The sequence below is a fragment of the Myotis yumanensis genome, unplaced genomic scaffold, assembly GCF_028538775.1.
Source record: "Myotis yumanensis isolate MYYU_CA2020_CCGP unplaced genomic scaffold, mMyoYum1.0.hap1 SCAF_3, whole genome shotgun sequence".
Lineage (NCBI taxonomy): Eukaryota > Metazoa > Chordata > Mammalia > Chiroptera > Vespertilionidae > Myotis > Myotis yumanensis.
Genome location: NW_027223754.1, coordinates 138,597,856 through 138,618,437, shown reverse-complemented (window position 1 = coordinate 138,618,437; position 20,582 = coordinate 138,597,856). Strand labels below are relative to the sequence as shown.

Sequence of the window (20,582 nt, the reverse complement as noted above, 5' to 3'; positions counted from 1 at the left end):
AATTCCATTATGGACAGGAAGACTGGAAAGGCCAAAGGAAAAATCAAGTTCAATAAAAGACAATCCATCTAGTGACCTCTTTCCCTCTCTACATAAGTCTAAAGACTATTCAAATATCATTGTATTTCTTTTATAAAACTATACATTCATATGTGAACATGGAGGGAGAAAAAGATATGAGAGCTAACGGGTTGTTTTTTTTTTTTAATTAACAGAATGTTAGTTCTCTCTTCATGACACCTGTTTGGACTCCCTAAATGTAGAGCCTTGAATTCAAACTAAGTATTTCCAACTGAGTGAAGAGTGTCTATCTGCTTGGAATTTCTCTCATGGTCATTGCCATACAAATTATTTAGCAAGAAAACATACCCTGCCTTATGCTATCTTTCCTACTGCAGAAGTATGTGGGTTGTTTTCAACATAACTTTTTGGCCATTTATGTCTGCTCTTCCCAACTGAACTGCAAGCTCTTTGAAAACAAACTGGTTTCTATAATTTTCTGTATCTCCTCATTCTCTTCCCTAAGAGTTGCTCAGTAGATATTTATACATCCGTGATTTATTCAGTCATTTAGCAAATATTTACTGGATGCCTACCATGTGCCAGGTTCTGTGACAAGCATGGGGAAACAGGACTGGACAGGACACTGGCTGAGAGATAGATACCTGGCACATAATAAGCACTCAGTAAATGAGTGATTAAGTGGATGGATGGATGGATGGATGGATGGACAGATGGATGGATGGATTCTGTACTACAGAGCTAAGGAATAATATCAAGAAGAATGTATTAACCATTAAAGTTATCTTAAACTAAAAGTCATCAGGTGAAAGATATCAGCCTGTAGAATGCCTGTGACGCAAGAAAGAGGAAAATGTGGGGAAAATAAGACCAGCTCTCATTGGTACCTCTGGGCCCCCTCTGTGACCATTTAGTATGTGGCAATGAAATCTTGCAAAGAATTAAACCATGTCATAGAATTTTCTTTATAAAGAATTTGACTAACTCTAACACCCCAATTCTCACTTCTCCCAAATTTAGGGAGGAAGTATCTTGGGTGATGTCAATTCCAACAAAATCAGTGTATTCAATAACACTATTGTGAGTTTTTACTGAGATCTGAAATACTGATATGGAACGACTGACTTTAATTACAAATTTGCTTCATAAAGTCGTGAAATCACTACAGAGTATTACCCCGTCATTTTGCAACATGCAGTATAATATTGAAGCCATAGTTTATTTTCATTTTCTCCTTACAATGTTGTAAGAAAACCAAATTACCAAGCCAGAAGCTGATCTCCCCTACAAAGCTACTAATCTTCTCGACTAATCTGAAGATGGTTAAGATGGTCACCTATTTACAAAAATCACATTAAGGTAACCATGAAATTCCATTAGGCACGGGAAGACTGGAAAGGCCGAAGGAAAAAAACAAGTTCAAAAAAAGACAATCCATCTAGTGATCTCTTTTCCTCTCTGCATAAGTCTAAACACTATTCAACTATCATTGTATTTCTTTTATAAAATTATACATTCATATGTGGAAGTGGAGGGAGAAAAAGAGATGAGCACTAATGATTGCATATCAGTATTTCAGATCTCAGTAAAAACTCACAATAGTGTTATTGTATACACGGAGTTCTTTGGAATTGACAGAGCACCAGCTGATTTCAAACAGAGCTTCACAGCTTTATGAAAGAGAACCATATTTGGCCATCAATGAATTACTAGTAAAATGAAATATCTCCCTGGAAGGAGAAGGGAAATCAACATTCAAATAAAGAAATGTAATAACAAGCCAACCAGGGCATGCAAAGTCTTTTTGTAGACAGGACATACATTATTCATATTGTAAAATCTCAAGCCAAAGGTGGAAAGTCTGGGTTACTCACAATATTCTTCTTAAAATCACTATCTCTTTTCCAAAGGGGAAATGAAGCTGCATCATTCGCCTTCTTCTGGGTCCACAGACTCAACAATGTCACTAAAACGCAGGAGGAGAAATAGCAAAGAGAAAGAAATCCTCCCGAAAACATTAAAGAATTTTCCTTTTGAGCAGAAGAAGCACTGAGACATTTCAGCTAAGAAAACAGAGGGGCCATTCCCTCACTCGTTAGGAGATGTATCCAGACCCTTGACACGTTCTAGGAACAATTCAAAATTAGGACATGGAGAGAGATTCCTCCAGTCCAACTGGAAACACTTCCAATCTCCCCTTCAATTATCCTAAGACAGTTTCACGCCATAAGCTTTCTAATGCTTCGATGGCAGACTGTTTAGAAGATATGTCGACATTTTAAAGCAAGTACCTGCAAGGAACAGGGAGTTAATGAGAGTAAATTGATCCTGGCTAACCCAACCTGAGAGCTGGCTGAGCCTGAGGTGACCCCACTAGGGAGCACTAAGTAACTCAACGTATTATGAATAAGGGGATCTCTATTCTCACGTTGTTTTCATTTTGTGCTCAACTTGAATTGCCTGGAAAACTATCTCTGTGTGGATAAGGAGTGGCATCCATTTGTTATATTACATGTGCTTAAAAATCCTAGCCATGTTACCAAGTAACATTGTTACCAATGTTATTTTATCAAGTAGAAATGTATTATTGTAAAATATATTATTGTAAAAAAAAGAAAGATTTTACTAGTGACCCTTCATCCGGCATGAATAAAAGGCCAATACAAATCCCCAGGGGGGAAAAAAAGTCAGAATGTGCCACTCGCCATTTTGTTTGCTTTACTGAATCCTTTGACTGTTTTAGTTCCTAGCTCATACAGTTTATGCTTGGTCATCACACCAAACTCTTTGTAGTCATCAGGAAGGAATCAAACATAATCACTACCGCTTCTGCTCTCACGTGTTGGCCCTTCCTGAATGATGTTCCAACCACAGAAACTGAACAGAAATGCTCTGGATTTTGCAAACATAATGTACTCCTTCCTCCACTATGTGTGAAGCTCATCCCTCACACTGCTCTTTTACCTGCTGGGAAACAGGCTACATCTGTGAAATCTTTCTTTGCCATAACCCTGGTCCCAAGTTTCTGGGCGTGCATTTCTACATTGGTAGTCTAGGGGCTGGCCATCATGGACAGCCCATTGGCAACGTTAGAAATGATTGCTGGAATCCAGTGGCTTCCTCCACCACGGCCAAAAATGCTTTCCATTGAATTCATAATAACAGCATTTTGCATTGATGTGTTTGGCTCCTCGAAGCACTCTGCCACCATTAATGAACTAAATCAGCCTTTGCTATTTTATGATCTTTCTCATTAAAATTTTCTCTGTGGCAGTCGCTTATGGAATGTTGTTTTCTTTTAGCAAACACTGCACTTAACTAATGTAAATTCATTTTTAAATTATGTGCTCACATAGAAAATGTCCCCAGAATATATTTTTAATGCTTCATCCTTAACATTACAGGGAGCGTTTTAAACCATAAAGACACATATGCTCTGCAATGTAGTCTTCTCTAAGTACTTGTAAATTACTTATTAAAAACAACAACCCCCAAAGTAAATATGTTGTAACTGCCAGTGATGGAAATGGGGCTTGTTTGCTCTGAGAAGCCTATTACTGTTCAATTATTTGCATACTATTAAGTGCTTGGTTTGCTGGTGGAATAGATGTTACTCAAGAAAATGCTGCAGTGGGCAAAGAAACTGAATTCTCAACTGGCCGTGTTGTAACTGCTGCACCGCTCTATACAAGTGCTGGTGACTCGTCACCAGAAATTTGATCTCAAGTGGGAAGGAATGTGTCTAAACAAAAAAAGTGTATGTGCACTGCCAGGTTTAGACAGGGGTGGGATCGTAGAGACCCCAGGTTGAGAAACTCTATAAACATTGGTTGGTTGCCACCCAACTTCTGTTGCCCCGTCTCTAATTCCTGTTTAAGGAAGCACCATATTCCATTCTGAGCATTGTGCTTAGACAAGAGTTGAGCCTACACCCAGTTCCAAAGGTAGGACCCCTGTCCCTCCTGATTGGTTTGGGGATGGACACATGACCCAGGACTAAGTCAAACTAGCTTATCACATTCTCTTCATCTCCAGGATTAATATAGAGAAGATGTGTTGTCTACATTAGTCCAATCAGTCTAACCATGAGCTTTTCCTGGGGATTCTCCTTTGTATGGGACAGTGTGATGACCTAAGACTTGCAGCTGGTACAGTCATTTACATCCTGAAGAGGGAAGCTTAGGGTGTCCTGGGCGGCCTCCATGTAGCCTTGAGGGAGGACTCCATGGAAAACAGAGCAGAGACACAGGCAAACCTGGGACCTCGCTGATATTGTTGAATCTGTACCAGACAGAGAATGGACTGAACTGATGTAACAAAGAAACACCAAAATGCAGTGGCTCAAAAAGATAGTGCTCGTGGGAAACTCGTTATCACCATCAGGTCTGTAAATGGGTAGGTAGGTGAGCAACACCGGGCGGCATTTAGGGGCTATGAGGTCGACAAGGGCCCCAGGATCTTCCTAACTTGTTGTTCTGTCCCCCTAGAGCAGCGATTTGCACCCTTTTTCATCTCCTGGCACACACAAACTAATTACTAAAATTCTGTGGTGAAGGGAGGAAGGAAGGGAGGGAGGGAGGGAGGGAGGGAGGGAGGGAGGAAGGAAGGAAGGAAGGAAGGGCATAAAGCTTATTTTAAGGCAGAGTTTATCAATTTCAATTCTATTGACATTTTGAGCCTGATAATTCTTTTCTATTGAGGATGTCATACACATTGCAGGATGTTTGGCAGATTCCCTGGTTTCTACCCACTGAATGCCCATATCACTCCCCTCCAAGTTATGACAATCAAAAATGTTTCCAGACATTGCCAAATGTCTTGGGAGTGGAGTGCAAAATAGCCAGTATTTTAAGGATACGCTGTGGAGTTTACACACATCACTTCCATTCACTTCCAATAGCCAGAAGTTAGTCAGTTGGCCATAGTGAGTCATAAGAGAGTGTGGGATAAATATTTCTAGCTGGTGCCCAGGTAAAGCTAGCAATAAAACTCCAGGAGCTTTATTGCTAAAAAAAAGAAGGGAGAAAATCAATTTTAGGAGACAATTAATAATCTTTGCCACACAGCCCTACTTCTGGGTTTTTCCATTACATAAACCAATAAGTTACCTTCCCAATTTATAACATTTTGAAATGGATTTTTCAGTCACTTGCAATTCAGAACCCAAGTTGATACAAGTATTACTTTCCTCATCTAAGACTGTAAGTTGAAATTTAGGGAACATCATACAAAGGAAAAAGGATGAAAGGAGTAATACCTGAAGTCACTCAGAAGCTGGATCCTGGCTCGAGGGATTGAACAAAACAGCTGAAATGAGGCTGTTTTGTATTAAGGGAGGTCTTTGGTTGGAAGGAAAAGGCCGGGTTACAAGGGCCCCGGTCATTGTGGTAGTTAAGAAAGGAGACGGTATAATTATGCAAAATTGTCGAAATGAAAACTGCAGGCATCTTGCATTATTCGGCTTTGAACTGCTGCTTTCTAGTTCTCGTTGTAAATAGAAAAAGTCTTTAGTGGCCCCTTTGTATCTCAGACAAAAGGATCATTGCTTACAGCCAGCTGTTTTGCAATTATATTTCTATGAAGTTGGCATAATTTGACATCAGAACTGCCTGCGGGAAGAAGGCCAAGACAATGTGCTGGGGTATTAGCGTGTGGAATAGTCATAGAAGAAGCCTCCATGTTACAAGTGGATGGATGGTCTTCCCAAAACTCATCTCAAAGCCAGTAGTTCTGAATTCAAAACGTTTCCCATAGGAATATCACTTATCTGTTATTAGATCGCCACAGAAGTCCTCCAAATCCAGGAAATGAAAATAGGGACTGTGTGCAAACACAAAAGAAAATCCTGCAGGGCAGAGAAAGGTTGGACTTTCAAAGAGAAAGTTTCTGAGAAAATCATCAGTAAAATCTTCAGGGAAGAGATGATTTTTAAACCCAGACTTAGATGAAAAAAGAAGGAAATGACATTTCAGGCTAAAGGACATAGTATTTCACATTCTCTATGAGGAACAGCCTGTGGTGGGAGCGTGTCAGGTGTGGGCCTGGTTGTTTCAGCAACACATTCCCACATGGCAAAATACTCACTCGCCTCTGGGCCCGCCTACCTACTCCTCTGTGCCTTTAAAAGGGCGAATAAGGCTCCGATTTCCTGTTGCCTTTAGGGAGATATGAAAGGGCAAGGTTGTGGCTTCAATCCCCAGTCAAGGCACATACAAGAATCAACCAATAAATGCATAAATAAGTGGAACAACAAGTCAATGTTCCCCCTTCCCTCTCTCTCTCCTTTCTCTCTCTCTAAAAATCAATAAATAAAATAAAAAGAAAATGCATTGATATATATATATATATATTATTCATCCACACACAAAAAATAAAGAAATCCTGCCATTTGCAACAGCATGGGTGGACATTGAAGGCTTTATGTTAAGTGAAATAAGTCAGACAGAGAAAGACAAATACTGCATTATCTCACTTATATGTGGAATATATATATATATATATGCCAAGCTCATAGAAAGAGAGTAGAATGGTGGTTGCCAAGAGCTGGGGGGAGTGAAGGAGATGTTGGTCAAGGGGTATAAACTTCCAGTTATAAGATGACTAAGGTCTGGGGATCTACTGTACAACATGGTGACTACAGTTGGTAATGGTATATTTTATATTTGAAAGCTACTAAGAGAGTAGAACTTAAAAGTTCTCACCACACACACAAAATTGTGATTATGTGAGGTGATGGATGTACTAACTAACCTTATTGTGGTAATCATTCACAATACATATGTTTTCAAATCGTCACATTGTGCATCTTCAACTTACACAGTGTTATGTCAGTTATCCTATATAATAGAAGGCTAATATGCAAATCGACCAAATGGCAGAACAACTGGTCACTCTGATGTGCACTGCCCATCTGAGGGCACACACTCAATGCAGGAGCTGCTGCCTGGTGGTCAGTGCGCTCCCACAGGAGGAACACTGCTCAGCCAGAAGCTGGGCTCATGGCTGGCCAGCACAGCAGATGGACATCCCCTGAGGGGTCCCAGACTGCGAGAGGCACAGGCCGGATGGGGGACCGCCCCCCATCCCCAGTGCACGAATGTCGTGCACTGGGCCTCTAGTATCTCAATAAAGCTGGGTGAAAAAGAATAGGACCTCTGAGTTACTGCCACCCGTGGTCATGGCTGGATGCGAATTCTCCTGCAAAGTAAGTTGCTTTGGTACCTGTGTCAGAATGAATCTGCAAAGGCAAAGACTAACTCCACCTCTTTAGAACAGGACCAAACCTGCTCCTCTCCCAGCCCTCTGTCCTCTCTGTTAAGTATAGGAAATTACAGAGTACCCCTGAGTCATTGTCAGAACTGGCAGATTTGCTCATGAAAGTCACAGGTTAGCAGCGTTACCTCTTAGATCTCATGGAAGCACAGGTACCTTAGGGCCCTCACATGTACTGCTCTTTCTGGAGGATACAAGCTTCTGCCACATCTTCAGATGAATGGCTCCTTCCCCTGTCTTTCTGTTCTTAGCTCAAAACTGGCCTCCTCAATAAGGACAGTGCTAATCACCTTTTCTACATTACCCTGTTCTCCCAGAGGCATTAATCACATAACATCAGAGCTCACATTGAAATCTGAAATTACTAATATCTTGTCGGGGTTTTAATTTGCTTACTCGAATGGCAGATGCACAAGGAGCTTTCTTGTCATTTGCTGTCTTAAATGAATAAGTAAATAGTCATTGTGTTTCTCTTGAGAAAAACCTATGCCTTAGGTTGAAGTTTTAACTCACAAACATAGGAAGCGTAAATGTTGATTTGGGGGTTATTTAGTATTTTGATATTAGTCAGTGCCAAGGAGCAACTGGAGACTTGACCATATTGTAGATGTACTAGGGGTTAGGATGGTGGAGCCAGGGAACTTCATGAGCAAACAAGGTTTCTGAACCAAAAATCAACCTTGGCTGTGAACAGCAAGATACACTATCATACACAAGCCGTATTTTCCCTTTTCTTTGCTACTATTTAGTGTTTTTCTAAAAAAAACTGACCAACTAGTTAGTTGACAGAGCTGTTTCTCATCTCTATATCTGGTTTTTCGTTTTGATTAAAATCTCCCTTGACTGGATATAGCATTAAAAACAAACAAACAAAAACAGAAAAACCCAAGTAATGTGGGCCTTGGGGGAATGGGAAGAAGACAGGACTGAGGGTAAGGAGACCCAGATTATGAGGCCCTAAGGAAGTTCCACGTACTCATTCAACAAAAACTGAAGAGTGCCAGGTACTGTTTAGTAAATTCAATTAATGAACATGGCAGACCAAGTTTCTGTCCCTCAGGAATTATGTTCTACTGGGGATAGGAAGAGGAAGATAAGAACATTTTTTTGAGCCGCAGTTTTATCTTCTAAAAATATGTGGGCAGACCAGATCATCTGTCAAGATCCTCCCAGCTGTACATGTTTTGAAAGAGAGGGAAGAAATGTTGGAAGGCTTAGCAGCGTACTAGGAGAATAAAATCATGGGTGATTTAAGTTTCACTTTTTTTTAACATTGCTTTCTGATTTTTTTTTTTTTCTATAATGAACATGCATTATATGTGAAGTAGAAAAAATGTTTAAGAAAACAGTAGATTTTCCTCTCGAACGTGAGCATTGGTTCTTGGTGAGTTGAAGGTATGCCAGTTACCCATTAGTACTGAGAACTGTAAATGGGAATCATCTCACCGCCTCAGTGACCTACTTTTTACTTTACCTTTACCTAACGAGGCCGTGGGGACGCTGCTAAGGGGATCTTCTGCTCCTTTTCTCATTACCTGTGTGTGTGCTGGCTTATTCTCTTTCCCCTGAACCCTGGAAGCTCTTCTCTACCTCGGGATGCTCAGGCACAGCCACTGGCTCTCTCTCCTCTCTTCTCTTTCCTCTCTCCTGTCTCTTTCTCTTTCTCAGCCTCTTCTTACCTCCAACCTTCTTATCTCACTTTCCTCCCCAGAAAGGCCTTACCTGGATGGTGTAAAAATTTCATTCCTACCTTGGACTCACCATACTAAACCTGGTAGTCCCTATCATGTCTCTATCCTACTCTTTTCCTCTAGTGCATTCTTCTCAACTTGTAATTTCATGTGCATTTCTTTCCTTTTCTTTACAAGCTTATTGTCTATTTCCCGCACAAGTCTGAAGTTCCATCATAAAAACGGGGATGGTCTGTTTTGCTCACTACTCAATCCCTAAGGTCTAAATAACATTGGTTCAGTAAATAAGTAAATGAATGAATGAAATGACTCCTTTGTCCTCTATCAAGAGCTATTTCCATACAGTGCCAGCTCACAAGAGCCAATTGTTAAATATTCAGAACTTTAGACGTTAAACTGTTCATAGCTTGAAATCGGCTATGCTGACAGTATTTATCATGGACATTGGCAAATGCTACATGTCAAGTCATTTTATTTTTTTATCCAAAGAGCTGGTTTACCAGCACACCACTGCTCTCATATTCTAAATCCAACTATAAATATTGACAATACAATGGCAAAAAAAAACATAGCCCACAGGTTGATTACAATCTTTCCATAAAAAATTAAATTTTAAAAAACACTAACTATATGCCATGCAATTATTTTCCTGTTGGGAATTCTTGGCCTTTTATAAGCTAAATTATAATCTAAAATATGTGTCTAGAATCTCCTAAACGTTTTGCTTCTGTTTTTCAGATCCTTATGTGAAGATTCATCTGATGCAGAATGGCAAGAGGCTGAAGAAGAAGAAGACAACAATTAAAAAGAATACACTCAACCCCTACTACAATGAGTCATTCAGCTTTGAAGTACCCTTTGAGCAAATCCAGGTAATGTCAAACATAATTTTTTCTTCCCATTTAATTTCATTTATTCAGACCACACAAGCTAAACACACAGACACTGTACATTATCAGAGCACATGCCTTCATTAGAACTGCCATTCTTATTCCCATGCACATTTGATGCTTAAGCTACATCAAGAGAAGGCTAAAATACACAGCCCAGGATGTGCTGACTCATCAGCCAAACACAGCTGGCCTTCTCTTGAGCAGAAATAAAAAGGACATCAATAGAACAACTATACTAACCCAAAATGTATATTTGTAAAGATTAAAACGTCCAGAACAAATGAATTTTCACTATTTACTCCCAGGCCATAATATGTAATTCTTCTAAGCACATCTTTACAGAAAAAAAAAAAATAGCAATAAGAGAAGTGTATTGGTTGATGCTAAATATGCAGTATCTTTAAGTTTTATTATTAAAAGACAATTAACAGCCCTGGCCAGTGTGGCTCAGTTGGTTAAATGTTGTCCCATGCACAAAGGGGTCACCGGTTAGATTCCCAGTCAGGGCACATAGCCAGGTTGCAAGTTCCCCAGTTGGGGTGCATGCTGGGGGCAGCCAATTAATATTTCTCTCTCACATCTATGTTTCTCTCTCTCCCTCTCTCTCTAAAAAAAAAACATCAAAAAAGACATTTTTTTAAAAGACAATTAACAATAGAAAAATTAGACTAAATTGTATCTATATTTGTTTAAATTTAGCTCCTTGTTTCTGAATCTGAGAGAATGGGTCTTTTTATAAAAATGAATTCTTACTTTGCAGATAATAATTGTTATGATAGGAAGTATATTAGAAGACTTTGTGGTTAACATGTTCAAAATAGGATGCTACATGTAGCCCAAATGATAGCATATGATCTTATTATTTAGCTATTTTTAAATAAAATTTAATTTAAGGTTTTCTCACTTATCTAAGGTTTTCTCGCTTCATATCCATAGTTAGACTTTTAGAGTCCAAAATTCATAACCAATGATTTTGGGTTATTTTATTGGTAATTTTTAATGGGTATCAGAGAGTTAAAATGCTTAAATCAACACTACTTTTTATTAAGTACTTGATATGGGTCCATCTTTTCATAACATAAAAGTTTGTCCATATTTGAAGGAGAAATGAAGGATAGGCATCAGAACAACTTGGAGCCTCTACAGGCCCAGAATAACAAGTCAATGAATACTCTTCAGTTGCATGTTTTTACTTTTAATCTATTCTTAGAATGCAGAGCCTTATGAACAAATCACACCTTTATTCTATGAAAAAGCTAAGAAAATAGCCACATTTATTGTATGTTTATTTAGTGCCTAGCCCCACATTAAAGCACTTTATACATATAATCTCATTTAATCCTTACAATAACCTTATGAGAGAGATTCCATTATTATCCCAATTTTACATATAAAGAAACTGAGGCTTAGAATTTCCTCATATGTCAAATAGAAGTAATAACAGGATCCACATCAAAGTAAGGTTATGCATATAAAAGTGCTTTGGACAGTGCCAAGCACATAGGAACACGCAGTAAGTGGTTCCCATCATTATTACTATTCACAATGCTAGTGTTGTCTCTTTTTCAAATCAACATTTTATTAGAAAATGGATCTAACAGCAAATTAAAGCAATATATAAATCAGCACTGTCCAACAGAACTCTGTGAGGATGGAGATATTTTATCATTTGTGCTGTCCAATATGGCAGCCACCAGCCACAAGTGGGCAATGAGCACCTCAATCACAGGTGTGAACAAGGAACTTCATTTATTTTTCACTTAAACAGCTACATGTAGCTAGTGTTTTATATAGGGCAGGTTTTTTTTGTTGTTGTTTGGTTGGGGTTTTTTTTTATGTTTTTATTGATTTCAGAGAGGGGAAGGGTGAGAGAGTCAGAAACTTCAATGATGAGAAAGAATTATAGATCTGCCTCCTGCAAGCCCCCTCCTGCGGATCGAGCCCAAAACTGGGGCATGTGCCCTGACCTGGAATCCAATTGGTAGCCTCCTGGTTCATGGGTCGACGCTCAACCACTGAGCCATACTGGCCAGGCTATAGGGCAGTTTTTAAAAAATCAGTGATCCCACCGTCCTCATATTGATTCACGGTTTTTATATTACATTTCTCATGTACATTTTCACATGGCAGCAAAGTGGACATACTTGTTTACTTTCAACAGCTGTTACCTAAGTAAATGACATTGCAGAAGACACTGCCTCCTGCCCCCAATTACTTGTTCACTAGTCCGCACCAGTGAGCTCTCTGCTTCGGACCCACTGGCAAACCCCTAAGACATCCAATTATCTCCAACCATTTATCTTGCAATATTTGTTCAGTGAACTCTTCTAAGTTCTAAGACCTTTTTCCTATGGAAACTAACACCTCCTGGCATTTTGGGGTTTTTTTTTAATTCAGCAAAACAATATCAGGCAGGGCACTGAGATGAAAAATCCTATTGTAAACCTTCCCCTTTGAGTGACAATTCTGTACCCGGTTTTTGAAAAATAAATGTCCCTTTTCAACTATAAATTGCAGCAAATGCACACATATTGAAAATGAAGTGCATGAAAAACAGAACATATGCTGGGTTTCCGGGGCAGCATTTTGGAGGAGATAACATTTTGTCAGGAGAGAGCCTGCGCCCCGTATAGAGTACAGTAGGCCCGGGAAGGATGGGCTCGCCTGTCAGTGCCTCCCTCCTCCTCTGCTCCTTAAGTCAATGTATTCTTTTCATTTTTCCCTTCCCAGCAGGCTGCTTTCCACATCTTTGCTTTCCCTAGAGAAAGTAATTGAGCATTTCACATGCTATCATAGGGGTTTAGGGTTCCTCTATCCTGCAGTTATAGGGTTATCTGTCTTTCTGTCTCTATCCCTAAGAAATGTATTCTGCGAGAAGAAAAAAAAATGCCGATTTATAAATGCACATGAAAATGTTGCATTCCTTTCCTCAAGCCCCCAAAATGTATAAACTATACATGCGGCTGGAAAAATTAATCCAACGCCTTCATAAGGATATCGTTGAGTGTTACTAATCAATACATTCCTAGCTGAATAATCAAAATTCATCCCTTCCATGTTACCTTTGGGCACAAGGTCCCCAACGCCCCGCCCCCTTCCCTGTAACCTGACTGCATCCTGATGTATTTGCGTGGAAAGTTTCTGAAAACCAAGCTCAGTTCCAAACACCATCCAGTGGGTAGGTAATTCCCTTGGCCATAAAACAATCCCAGGCTGCACAAAGGAAGACAGAAGTCTGTGACCTTTATGGACAGTGTGTTTCATTTCACATTCTACATTTCACTTTGAGAAGTGATCATTTTCTCTGATCTGAACCTGCACCTGGGCACCCTCTGCCACACACTGGTGCAAGAACACAGACCTCAGAGGACAAAGTCTACACAGGGCCAGCACTCCACTGGGCTCCATCTGTCCCTGGCTTCTATCGCTGCATTTTCTGCTCTTTTTAATGCGCCCCGAAATGTTATGCATTCTACTTTACTCTAAAGTCTTCCTTTATCTTTGCATTCCATTTCTAGATTGGAGCCATTGCATATTTTGACTAAATAAATTTATTCCTTAGGAAGCAGAACTAAAATGTGCTTTTAAAAAGTCTTTCTTTCATGTGATAATGGTATGGATTTGCTTTCGTCAGTTCAGTCAGTTCAAAAAAGTAAGTTATTACAGAAACCCTCAAAATCTAATGGAATCACCAAAATAAAATCCTATGTGGCCCAAAAAGGTTATTTCCATTTGATGTCGGTGCCGGATTCATAGTAGTTTTACTCAATAAATGTTTATTGAGAGCATGTATGAATGAAAAATACTATCTTTACTTGGTTACTACTTTTTAAAGACTTTTACTCTACTGTCACATCTGGTATTCACAACAATTTTGTGACCAGCTGAAATTCTAGATTAGTTTTATGGAAAATATTGGCTCCCCCCCTCCCCGCAGAGTGGGATTGCTGTACATGGCTGCTTTGGGAATTGTAACCAGAAAAAGAACGGTCTGAGTATCAATGTCAGAAATTTCCCGGATGAGACAACTGAAACAAATGCATTCATAGATGAATACGAGTTGACGCAAGCAGCAGAGCATGTGGTTTACAGCATGGACTCTGGGAACCAAAAGACTCATTCCTTCTATGACCTCAGGCCGGCTTCTTACCTTCTCTGAGCTTCATCTCTTCTCTATAGAATGGCAATACTAATAGACTCTATTGCAGTGGTTCTCAACCTGTGGGTCACCAACCTGTGGGTCACGACCCCTTTGGGGGTCGAACGACCCTTTCACAGGGGTCGCCTAAGACCATCAGAAAACACATATATAATTACATATTGTTTTTGTGATTAATCACTATGCTTTAATTATGTTCAATTTGTAACAATGAAAATACATCCTGCATATCAGATATTTACATTATGATTCATAACAGTAGCAACATTACAGTTATGAAGTAGCAATGAAAATAATTTTATGGTTGGGGGTCACCACAACATGAGGAACTGTATTAACCCTTTGTGGTCCAATGTTATTTTTGGAATTCAAACTGTCTGGTCCAAATTAATTGACGGGATTGAATGTTGAACTTATTAATGTTCTTATTGCTCGACGTTGGACCTGCTCCTAGCGCCTGGTCTGTCGAGTCAGCCTCGAGGTTGGACCGAAAAGGGTTAAAGGGTCGTGGCATTAGGAAGGTTGAGAACCAAACTGCTCTATTGTGAAAAGTACCTGAGCAATGTATGAAAAAGACTTAGAAGAGTACCAAATACATACTAAAAATGAACATTTACTGAGTATTTTGAAGGTGATGACAACAATGATAATAATAGTGGTGATGATGATGATGTAATGATGGCAAAATAGGGATTGCATCATATTCAAGTCGTTTTCACATGTTTGGAAACGGAGTCTTCTTATTTCCAATTCCTTAGCTCTCAAGGAAGCTTTGTAATAGGGAGATATCTCTGGGGCTGGATGATTAATGTTTATTTTGTGTCCTCTTTCAGAAAGTGCAAGTGGTGGTAACTGTTTTGGACTATGACAAGATTGGCAAGAACGATGCCATCGGCAAAGTCTTTGTGGGCTACAACAGCACCGGGGCCGAGTTGCGACATTGGTCAGACATGCTGGCCAACCCCAGGCGACCCATTGCCCAGTGGCACACCCTACAGGTAGAGGAGGAAGTTGACGCCATGCTGGCCATCAAGAAGTAAAGGAAAGAAGCCTTTCTGCATCTGCCCACATAGTGCTCTTTAGCCAGTATCTGTAAATACCTCAGTAATATGGGTCCTTGCGTTTTTCCAGCCATGCGTTCCTGACACAGTTCAGTGGTACTTCAAATCCTGTTTTAATTTGCACAAATTTAAAGGTAGAGAGCCCCTGAGTCCTTCATCATACAACTGCCCTCCAAATCTACTCTTCTTTTAAGCAATATGATGTGTAGATAGAGCATGACTGAACTTATTTATTGTATCACACAGTTGTACATACCAGTATGCTAAAGATTTATTTCTAGTTTGTGTATTTGTATGTTGTAAGCGTTTCCTAATCTGTGTATATCTAGATGTTTTTAATAAGATGTTCTATTTTAAACTATGTAAATTGACTGAGATATAGGAGAGCTGATAATATATTACTAGTATATGGTAAATATAGTATCGTCTGCATTCCCAGCAAAAATATCAACTTGTAAGGCACTAGTACAGTGAAACTGACATCTTAAAGGACAACTTAAACCTGAGCTTTCTATTGAATCATTTGAGTACCAAGATACACTTACACCACATATTTGGTGGGTGCGTCCAATTTTGTAGAATTTCTTCACAGGCAAATTAGCATGATCTGAGCAGCATCCAGGCTGACCTCCAGGAAGTATAGCCACAAAACAGAACAGCATCTGTCTGTACATATCTACAAAGCTAAAACCAGGGCTTCACTCTTACATTTGAAGGAGCAACTGAACAGGAGTCAATGATTTCATGTTATTGCATATAGAGTAGCAACTTGATGGTGTTGTGTGTGTATGTGTGTGTGCGCGCGCGCGTGTGTGCATGTGTGCATGTGTGTGTGCATTTGTTTAGGGATGGGGGTGGGTGGGAAGATGCTGAGGGGGGAAGTCAGCATTTCTGAAATATTGCCTGACTATTTCAAAAGAAACAAGTAGCTCTCCATTATCACCTTTATACAAAATGTGCATCCTGTGAATTCTGTTCCAGATTTCACACAGCTAATAATTCCAAAACATTTGCACACTAGACTTTGTAACAAGATATTTTATTACACAAAACCAGATTAGAAGGACTGCAGGATATTTTTAACACAGCAATCTGTGCTTATTACACAAAGTTACTTTGTGGTACACAGACAGTATTGTAACCCCATCAAAAGATGAAAAGCAAACAATTAGCCATAGTTCTGAATGCACTTCGATTAAGCCAAAACAGACAGCTAGTGATCTTTTTTATATGCTCTTTTTACTTAAAGAAGTTTTAATTTGTCCTTTAAAAAAAAAAAAGGTGAAACAAAACCAAGAACAAGTTCTAGAAAACTGAAGCAACCTCTTATGTATTCTAGATGCTTGACTTAGGAGGAGTTTTTAAATGTTTTCAATGTTATTATGTAGTAAATGGCACTATTATGAAGCTACTAGTCATTCCATAAGAGTCTTCAAGGACTGCTCTGTGTAACACTGTGACTGCCTTGTGTGCTTAGACACGTAGTTTCCTCAGTGGATAGCACTCAATTTATCCCGTAGTGATATTGTACACAATACTGCCATTCCCTCTACTGCACTGCCCGAAGTGTGTAGCACAAACAGTTCTCGTTACAAAGGACCAACTCAGAACTGAAAAGCTATGCATAGGACAAGGAAGATACATAGAACGGGGTGGGACACAGCATTTTGTCAAGCACTGTGCAATCTTCCGTATTTTCCCCACGATGGCAGACAACCACTCTGAAGGGCAGCCTGTTGTCACACTGCATCGAGTCTTTTCTCCCGCTCACTTCTGCGGCCCATTTGAACTCCAGGCCACAGAGAGTCGGGATGTGCTGAGGTGGGAGTTGATCGCCACCAATATCAAAACATAGTGGAGGAAAACTAGGCAGAAGACTTGAGGGTATCATGCCACACTTTTTTTTTAACAACACAAAGAGAATTCAAAAAGGGCTGGTGGGAGACTTGGAACATGGGGTTAGCGGTTTCCTGAATTCTCGTCATTATTCTTTCCTCATCGAAGAAGAGGTGTACCCTTTGACCTTTCAGACCAGTGATAGCAAACTCTAGAATTGGGACAGACAAAAAGGACAAAAGAATAACTCCTCCCTCTTCTGTAGGTGGTCCACACTTAAAAAAAAAAGAAAGAAAAACATAGATATTAGAAAATGTGGAAGGTTTGATGTAAGACTAGATACCAGTTTGAACAGAAGAGTCGAATGAGAATCTTTCCATTGTAAAGGACCAAACTCCATCAAAGAGAGGGAGTTGATTGACTTGTAAAAATTCCTGAAATACCAGAAATTGACATCTCATTTTATTGTATTCAGCTTTACGTTGTTTACACTGAAACAGTACTTCAAAACAAGCAGGTTCGAGCTGCCGAAGACACATGATTTCTTGCATTCAAGTCCTACTAACGCATTCTCTTGCAACACTGCCAGACGTCGCCACCGAATCAGTTGGTACTATACCACCTCTCACAAGTCAGTGACCGAACCTGCTCTAAGACCAAGATTCGCCCTCAGATAAGCCAGATGTACCTTTCTGACAAAGCTGTGTAAAGTGTTAGAATCGGATGCTCTAGAAAGATCCTAGTTGCCTTTGTGTATATTTACTGCCTGCTTGAGTGTTTCTATGTGTGGGTTTTCTCTGTATCTTGTAGAAATGTTGGGGTGTTTCCTTCTGCCATATGGCTCGTGGCCCGCGAGCCCACTACTTTAGCTGTATTTTACCTTCATTTTTGATGAGGTGGTTTAAATTTTGTTTCACTTCGTGTAGTGAATTCCACAGTAGTTTTCTGATTGTTGTTAAAAATAACTTCACATATTACCCGGATATTCAATAAAAATGTTTTATTTCCTGTTGATGTTGTGCCACCTTTCAACTCCTTTTCTTGCCTGACTCTGGGGGTCGGTCGATGGCCTGTGGACTCTGGGGCCGCTGGAGGCAGGGGCAGATCAACAATGCACCGAGCGCTGCCTCGGTTCCTGGCTGGGAACACAGCGGCTGAAGGGACACAGTGCCTGGAGCGCAGGCGGCCAGAGTTCCTGGCAGCGTCTGTCTCAACATGTTTCTCTGTTTCTGGTCAATCCACCTGGCGCAGCATCAGGCCTCCTGCTGTGCCCAAACTATGTCCTCCAGGGTTTTCACGCTCGAGCCTCGGCCACACAGCCTCTCCAGACTGGGATTGAAAGTCAGGTTTTTAAACCCCGTTTTTGGAGGGCAGCATGATGTTAAATACCCTACCTGCTGCAATTCCTAGAGAGAAAAGTAAATATCTTTCCTCCAGTAAATGCCACATTTTTCAGGCGCCTACTATGTGCCATGTTTTTACTGGATGCTGGAGATACAATGAGTGATGTAACGAGGTCCTCCTGTCCCTGAGACACAGTCTCAGGCAGACGTAGAAAGGCACCATCACAATACACTGCGTTGTGCACCTCGGTCCCTGAGAATTTCACTAGACCAGTGGTCGGCAAACTGCGGCTCGCGAGCCACACGCGGCTCTTTGGCCCCTTGAGTGTGGCTCTTCCACAAAATACCGACTTCTGCGCATGGGCCACGAAGTTTCAATCACACTGTATGTGCATGCCCGCACGTGGTATTTTGTGGAAGAGCCACACTCAAGGGGCCAAAGAGCCGCGTGTGGCTCGCGAGCCGCAGTTTTGCAGAACGCTGCACTAGACTAATCACAGCAGACACCCTGGTGTGCTACCCTGATCCCCCTGTTGCACTGCTGACAGCTCACAGCTGTGTCCTTCTGACCTTCACTGAGGAAGCTGCCTGACTTAGGAAACCACGCATCCCCCCCGGGCAGCCCACATCCGTGGCCTCACGGGATCTCTTGAAGGTGCCATTTCAGTCTCACAGCGCCAGGGTTAGTTGAGAATGCTCTTGCAGCCGCACTGCAGTGCAAATTCTTCCTCACAGTTTCCTTAGCTCCTTTACAGGTGTTATTCCCAAGATCACTCCCCAGTGAGACCCCTTCATCCGAGAATCTGCATCCTGGGGAACCCATCTCATAACACATTCTTTGGGGTGAGGGAGCGATATTAAGAAAAGTTTCCTAGAGAAGACAACACCAGAGGGACATGCTAAAGGAACCGGTAGGAGTTATCCCAGTGTGTAGGCAAGACTGTGACAAAAAATACCTCATTTAACAAGGCTTCAAGTTTACCCATGGTAAGGTCTTTGACTGCTGGCTACATCCTACTCGCTTCAGCCAGCTTTCATCAGGCACCGCCACGTAGAGATGGCACTAAGCTAGCACTGCTTCGACAGCCGGGGAGGGGCCACTTAGCTACTGCACACTCCGAGGAAACAACTGGCAGAGTGCTCAGTGCAAGCGGAGAAAAGGACGTTGGAGGCAGTCCACCAGGATTGGGTGCAAAAAATAATCATTTGTTTGTTTTTCTTAAATAGCTCCTTGGCATTATGCACAAAATTAGAATATTTCTTTTTTTAAAATGCGTTTTTATTGATTTCAGAGAGAGGAAAGGAAAGGGAGAGAGAGATAGAAACATCAATGATGAGAAAGAATCATCGATTGGCTGCCTCCTGTAAAGCCCCTACTGGGGATCGAGCCGCAACCTGGGCATGTGCCCTGATTGGGAATCAAACCACGACCTCCTGGTTCATAGGTCAAGAGCTCCCGGAGTCTCTCTCTCTTTCTCTTTTTTTTAACCCCTCACCCAAGAATATGTTGTTATTTTTTATCTTTTAGAGAGAGAGGAAGGGAAGGAAACATCAATATGAGAAACATTGATCAGCCACACCAGCCCAGCTAGAATATTTCTTAATTAATTCACAAAAGCAAAAACAAAAAATCATCCATATTAGGGGCTTCAGTCAGGAAAACAAAACCACTCCATGGGTTTCAAAGAGGGAATTTTCTAGGAAATTGGCCACAAAGAGAGAACCGAGAATGCATGGGAGAGACAATGAGTGAACCCGGAGATTCACAGACACCACCTGTAATTGTCAGGGCTGCCCTTACAAAACACCAGGGGCCCACTGGGGGGCTGAGACAACAGAAGTTTGTGTTCTCCCAGTTCTGGAGGTCAGAGTTCGAGACCAAGGTGCTGGCGGGTTGGCTTTTCCTAGCCTCTCCTCTTTGCCTGTGCCCTCACCTCCTCATATTAAGGACATAAGTCCTACTGGATTAGGGTCCACCTCATCTTCACCTAATTACCTCTGTAAGGGCTCCTGGTCCAAACAGTCGCTTTCTGTGGTGGTGGGTTAGGACTTGGACATACGCAAGGACAAGGCTGAAGCACAGGTGAGCCCACAGCACCACCGCTCAGTCTGGGAAAACAAATTGGAGAGATAGCGTTAATGAGGCCCAGAACCTGAACCGAGGGGCTGGAACTCAGTTTTCTGGGATCACTGAGGCTGGTGGGGGGACAACAGTGAGGCCCCCCCCACCCTTGGAGGTTGGGGAGGTCAGAAGACCCTGGCCCCGCAGTGGCCACTGTGCCTACTGGAGAGAGGCAAGAGCTGAA

At 41.1% G+C, this 20,582-nt stretch overlaps 1 protein-coding gene and 1 long non-coding RNA gene across 3 annotated transcripts in view; one reads left to right on the top strand and one right to left on the bottom strand.

Annotated features, from left to right (window-relative positions):
* The window catches only part of SYT1 (synaptotagmin 1), a 547,526-nt gene extending 529,581 nt beyond the window's left edge, over window positions 1–17,945 (top strand). For both annotated transcript variants that reach the window (XM_070409672.1, XM_070409671.1), the window contains exons 10-11: window positions 9,723–9,856; window positions 14,870–17,945. In XM_070409672.1, the coding sequence (XP_070265773.1) occupies window positions 9,723–9,856; window positions 14,870–15,076 (341 nt within the window). In that variant the 3' untranslated portion in view covers window positions 15,077–17,945. The remainder of the gene's footprint in view (window positions 1–9,722; window positions 9,857–14,869) is intronic.
* LOC139006881 (uncharacterized) overlaps window positions 1–20,381 on the bottom strand; it is a 41,408-nt gene extending 21,027 nt beyond the window's left edge. The window contains exon 1 of the long non-coding RNA XR_011470804.1: window positions 20,273–20,381. This is a non-coding gene — a long non-coding RNA (uncharacterized lncRNA). The remainder of the gene's footprint in view (window positions 1–20,272) is intronic.
* Window positions 20,382–20,582: the final 201 nt, after the last annotated feature.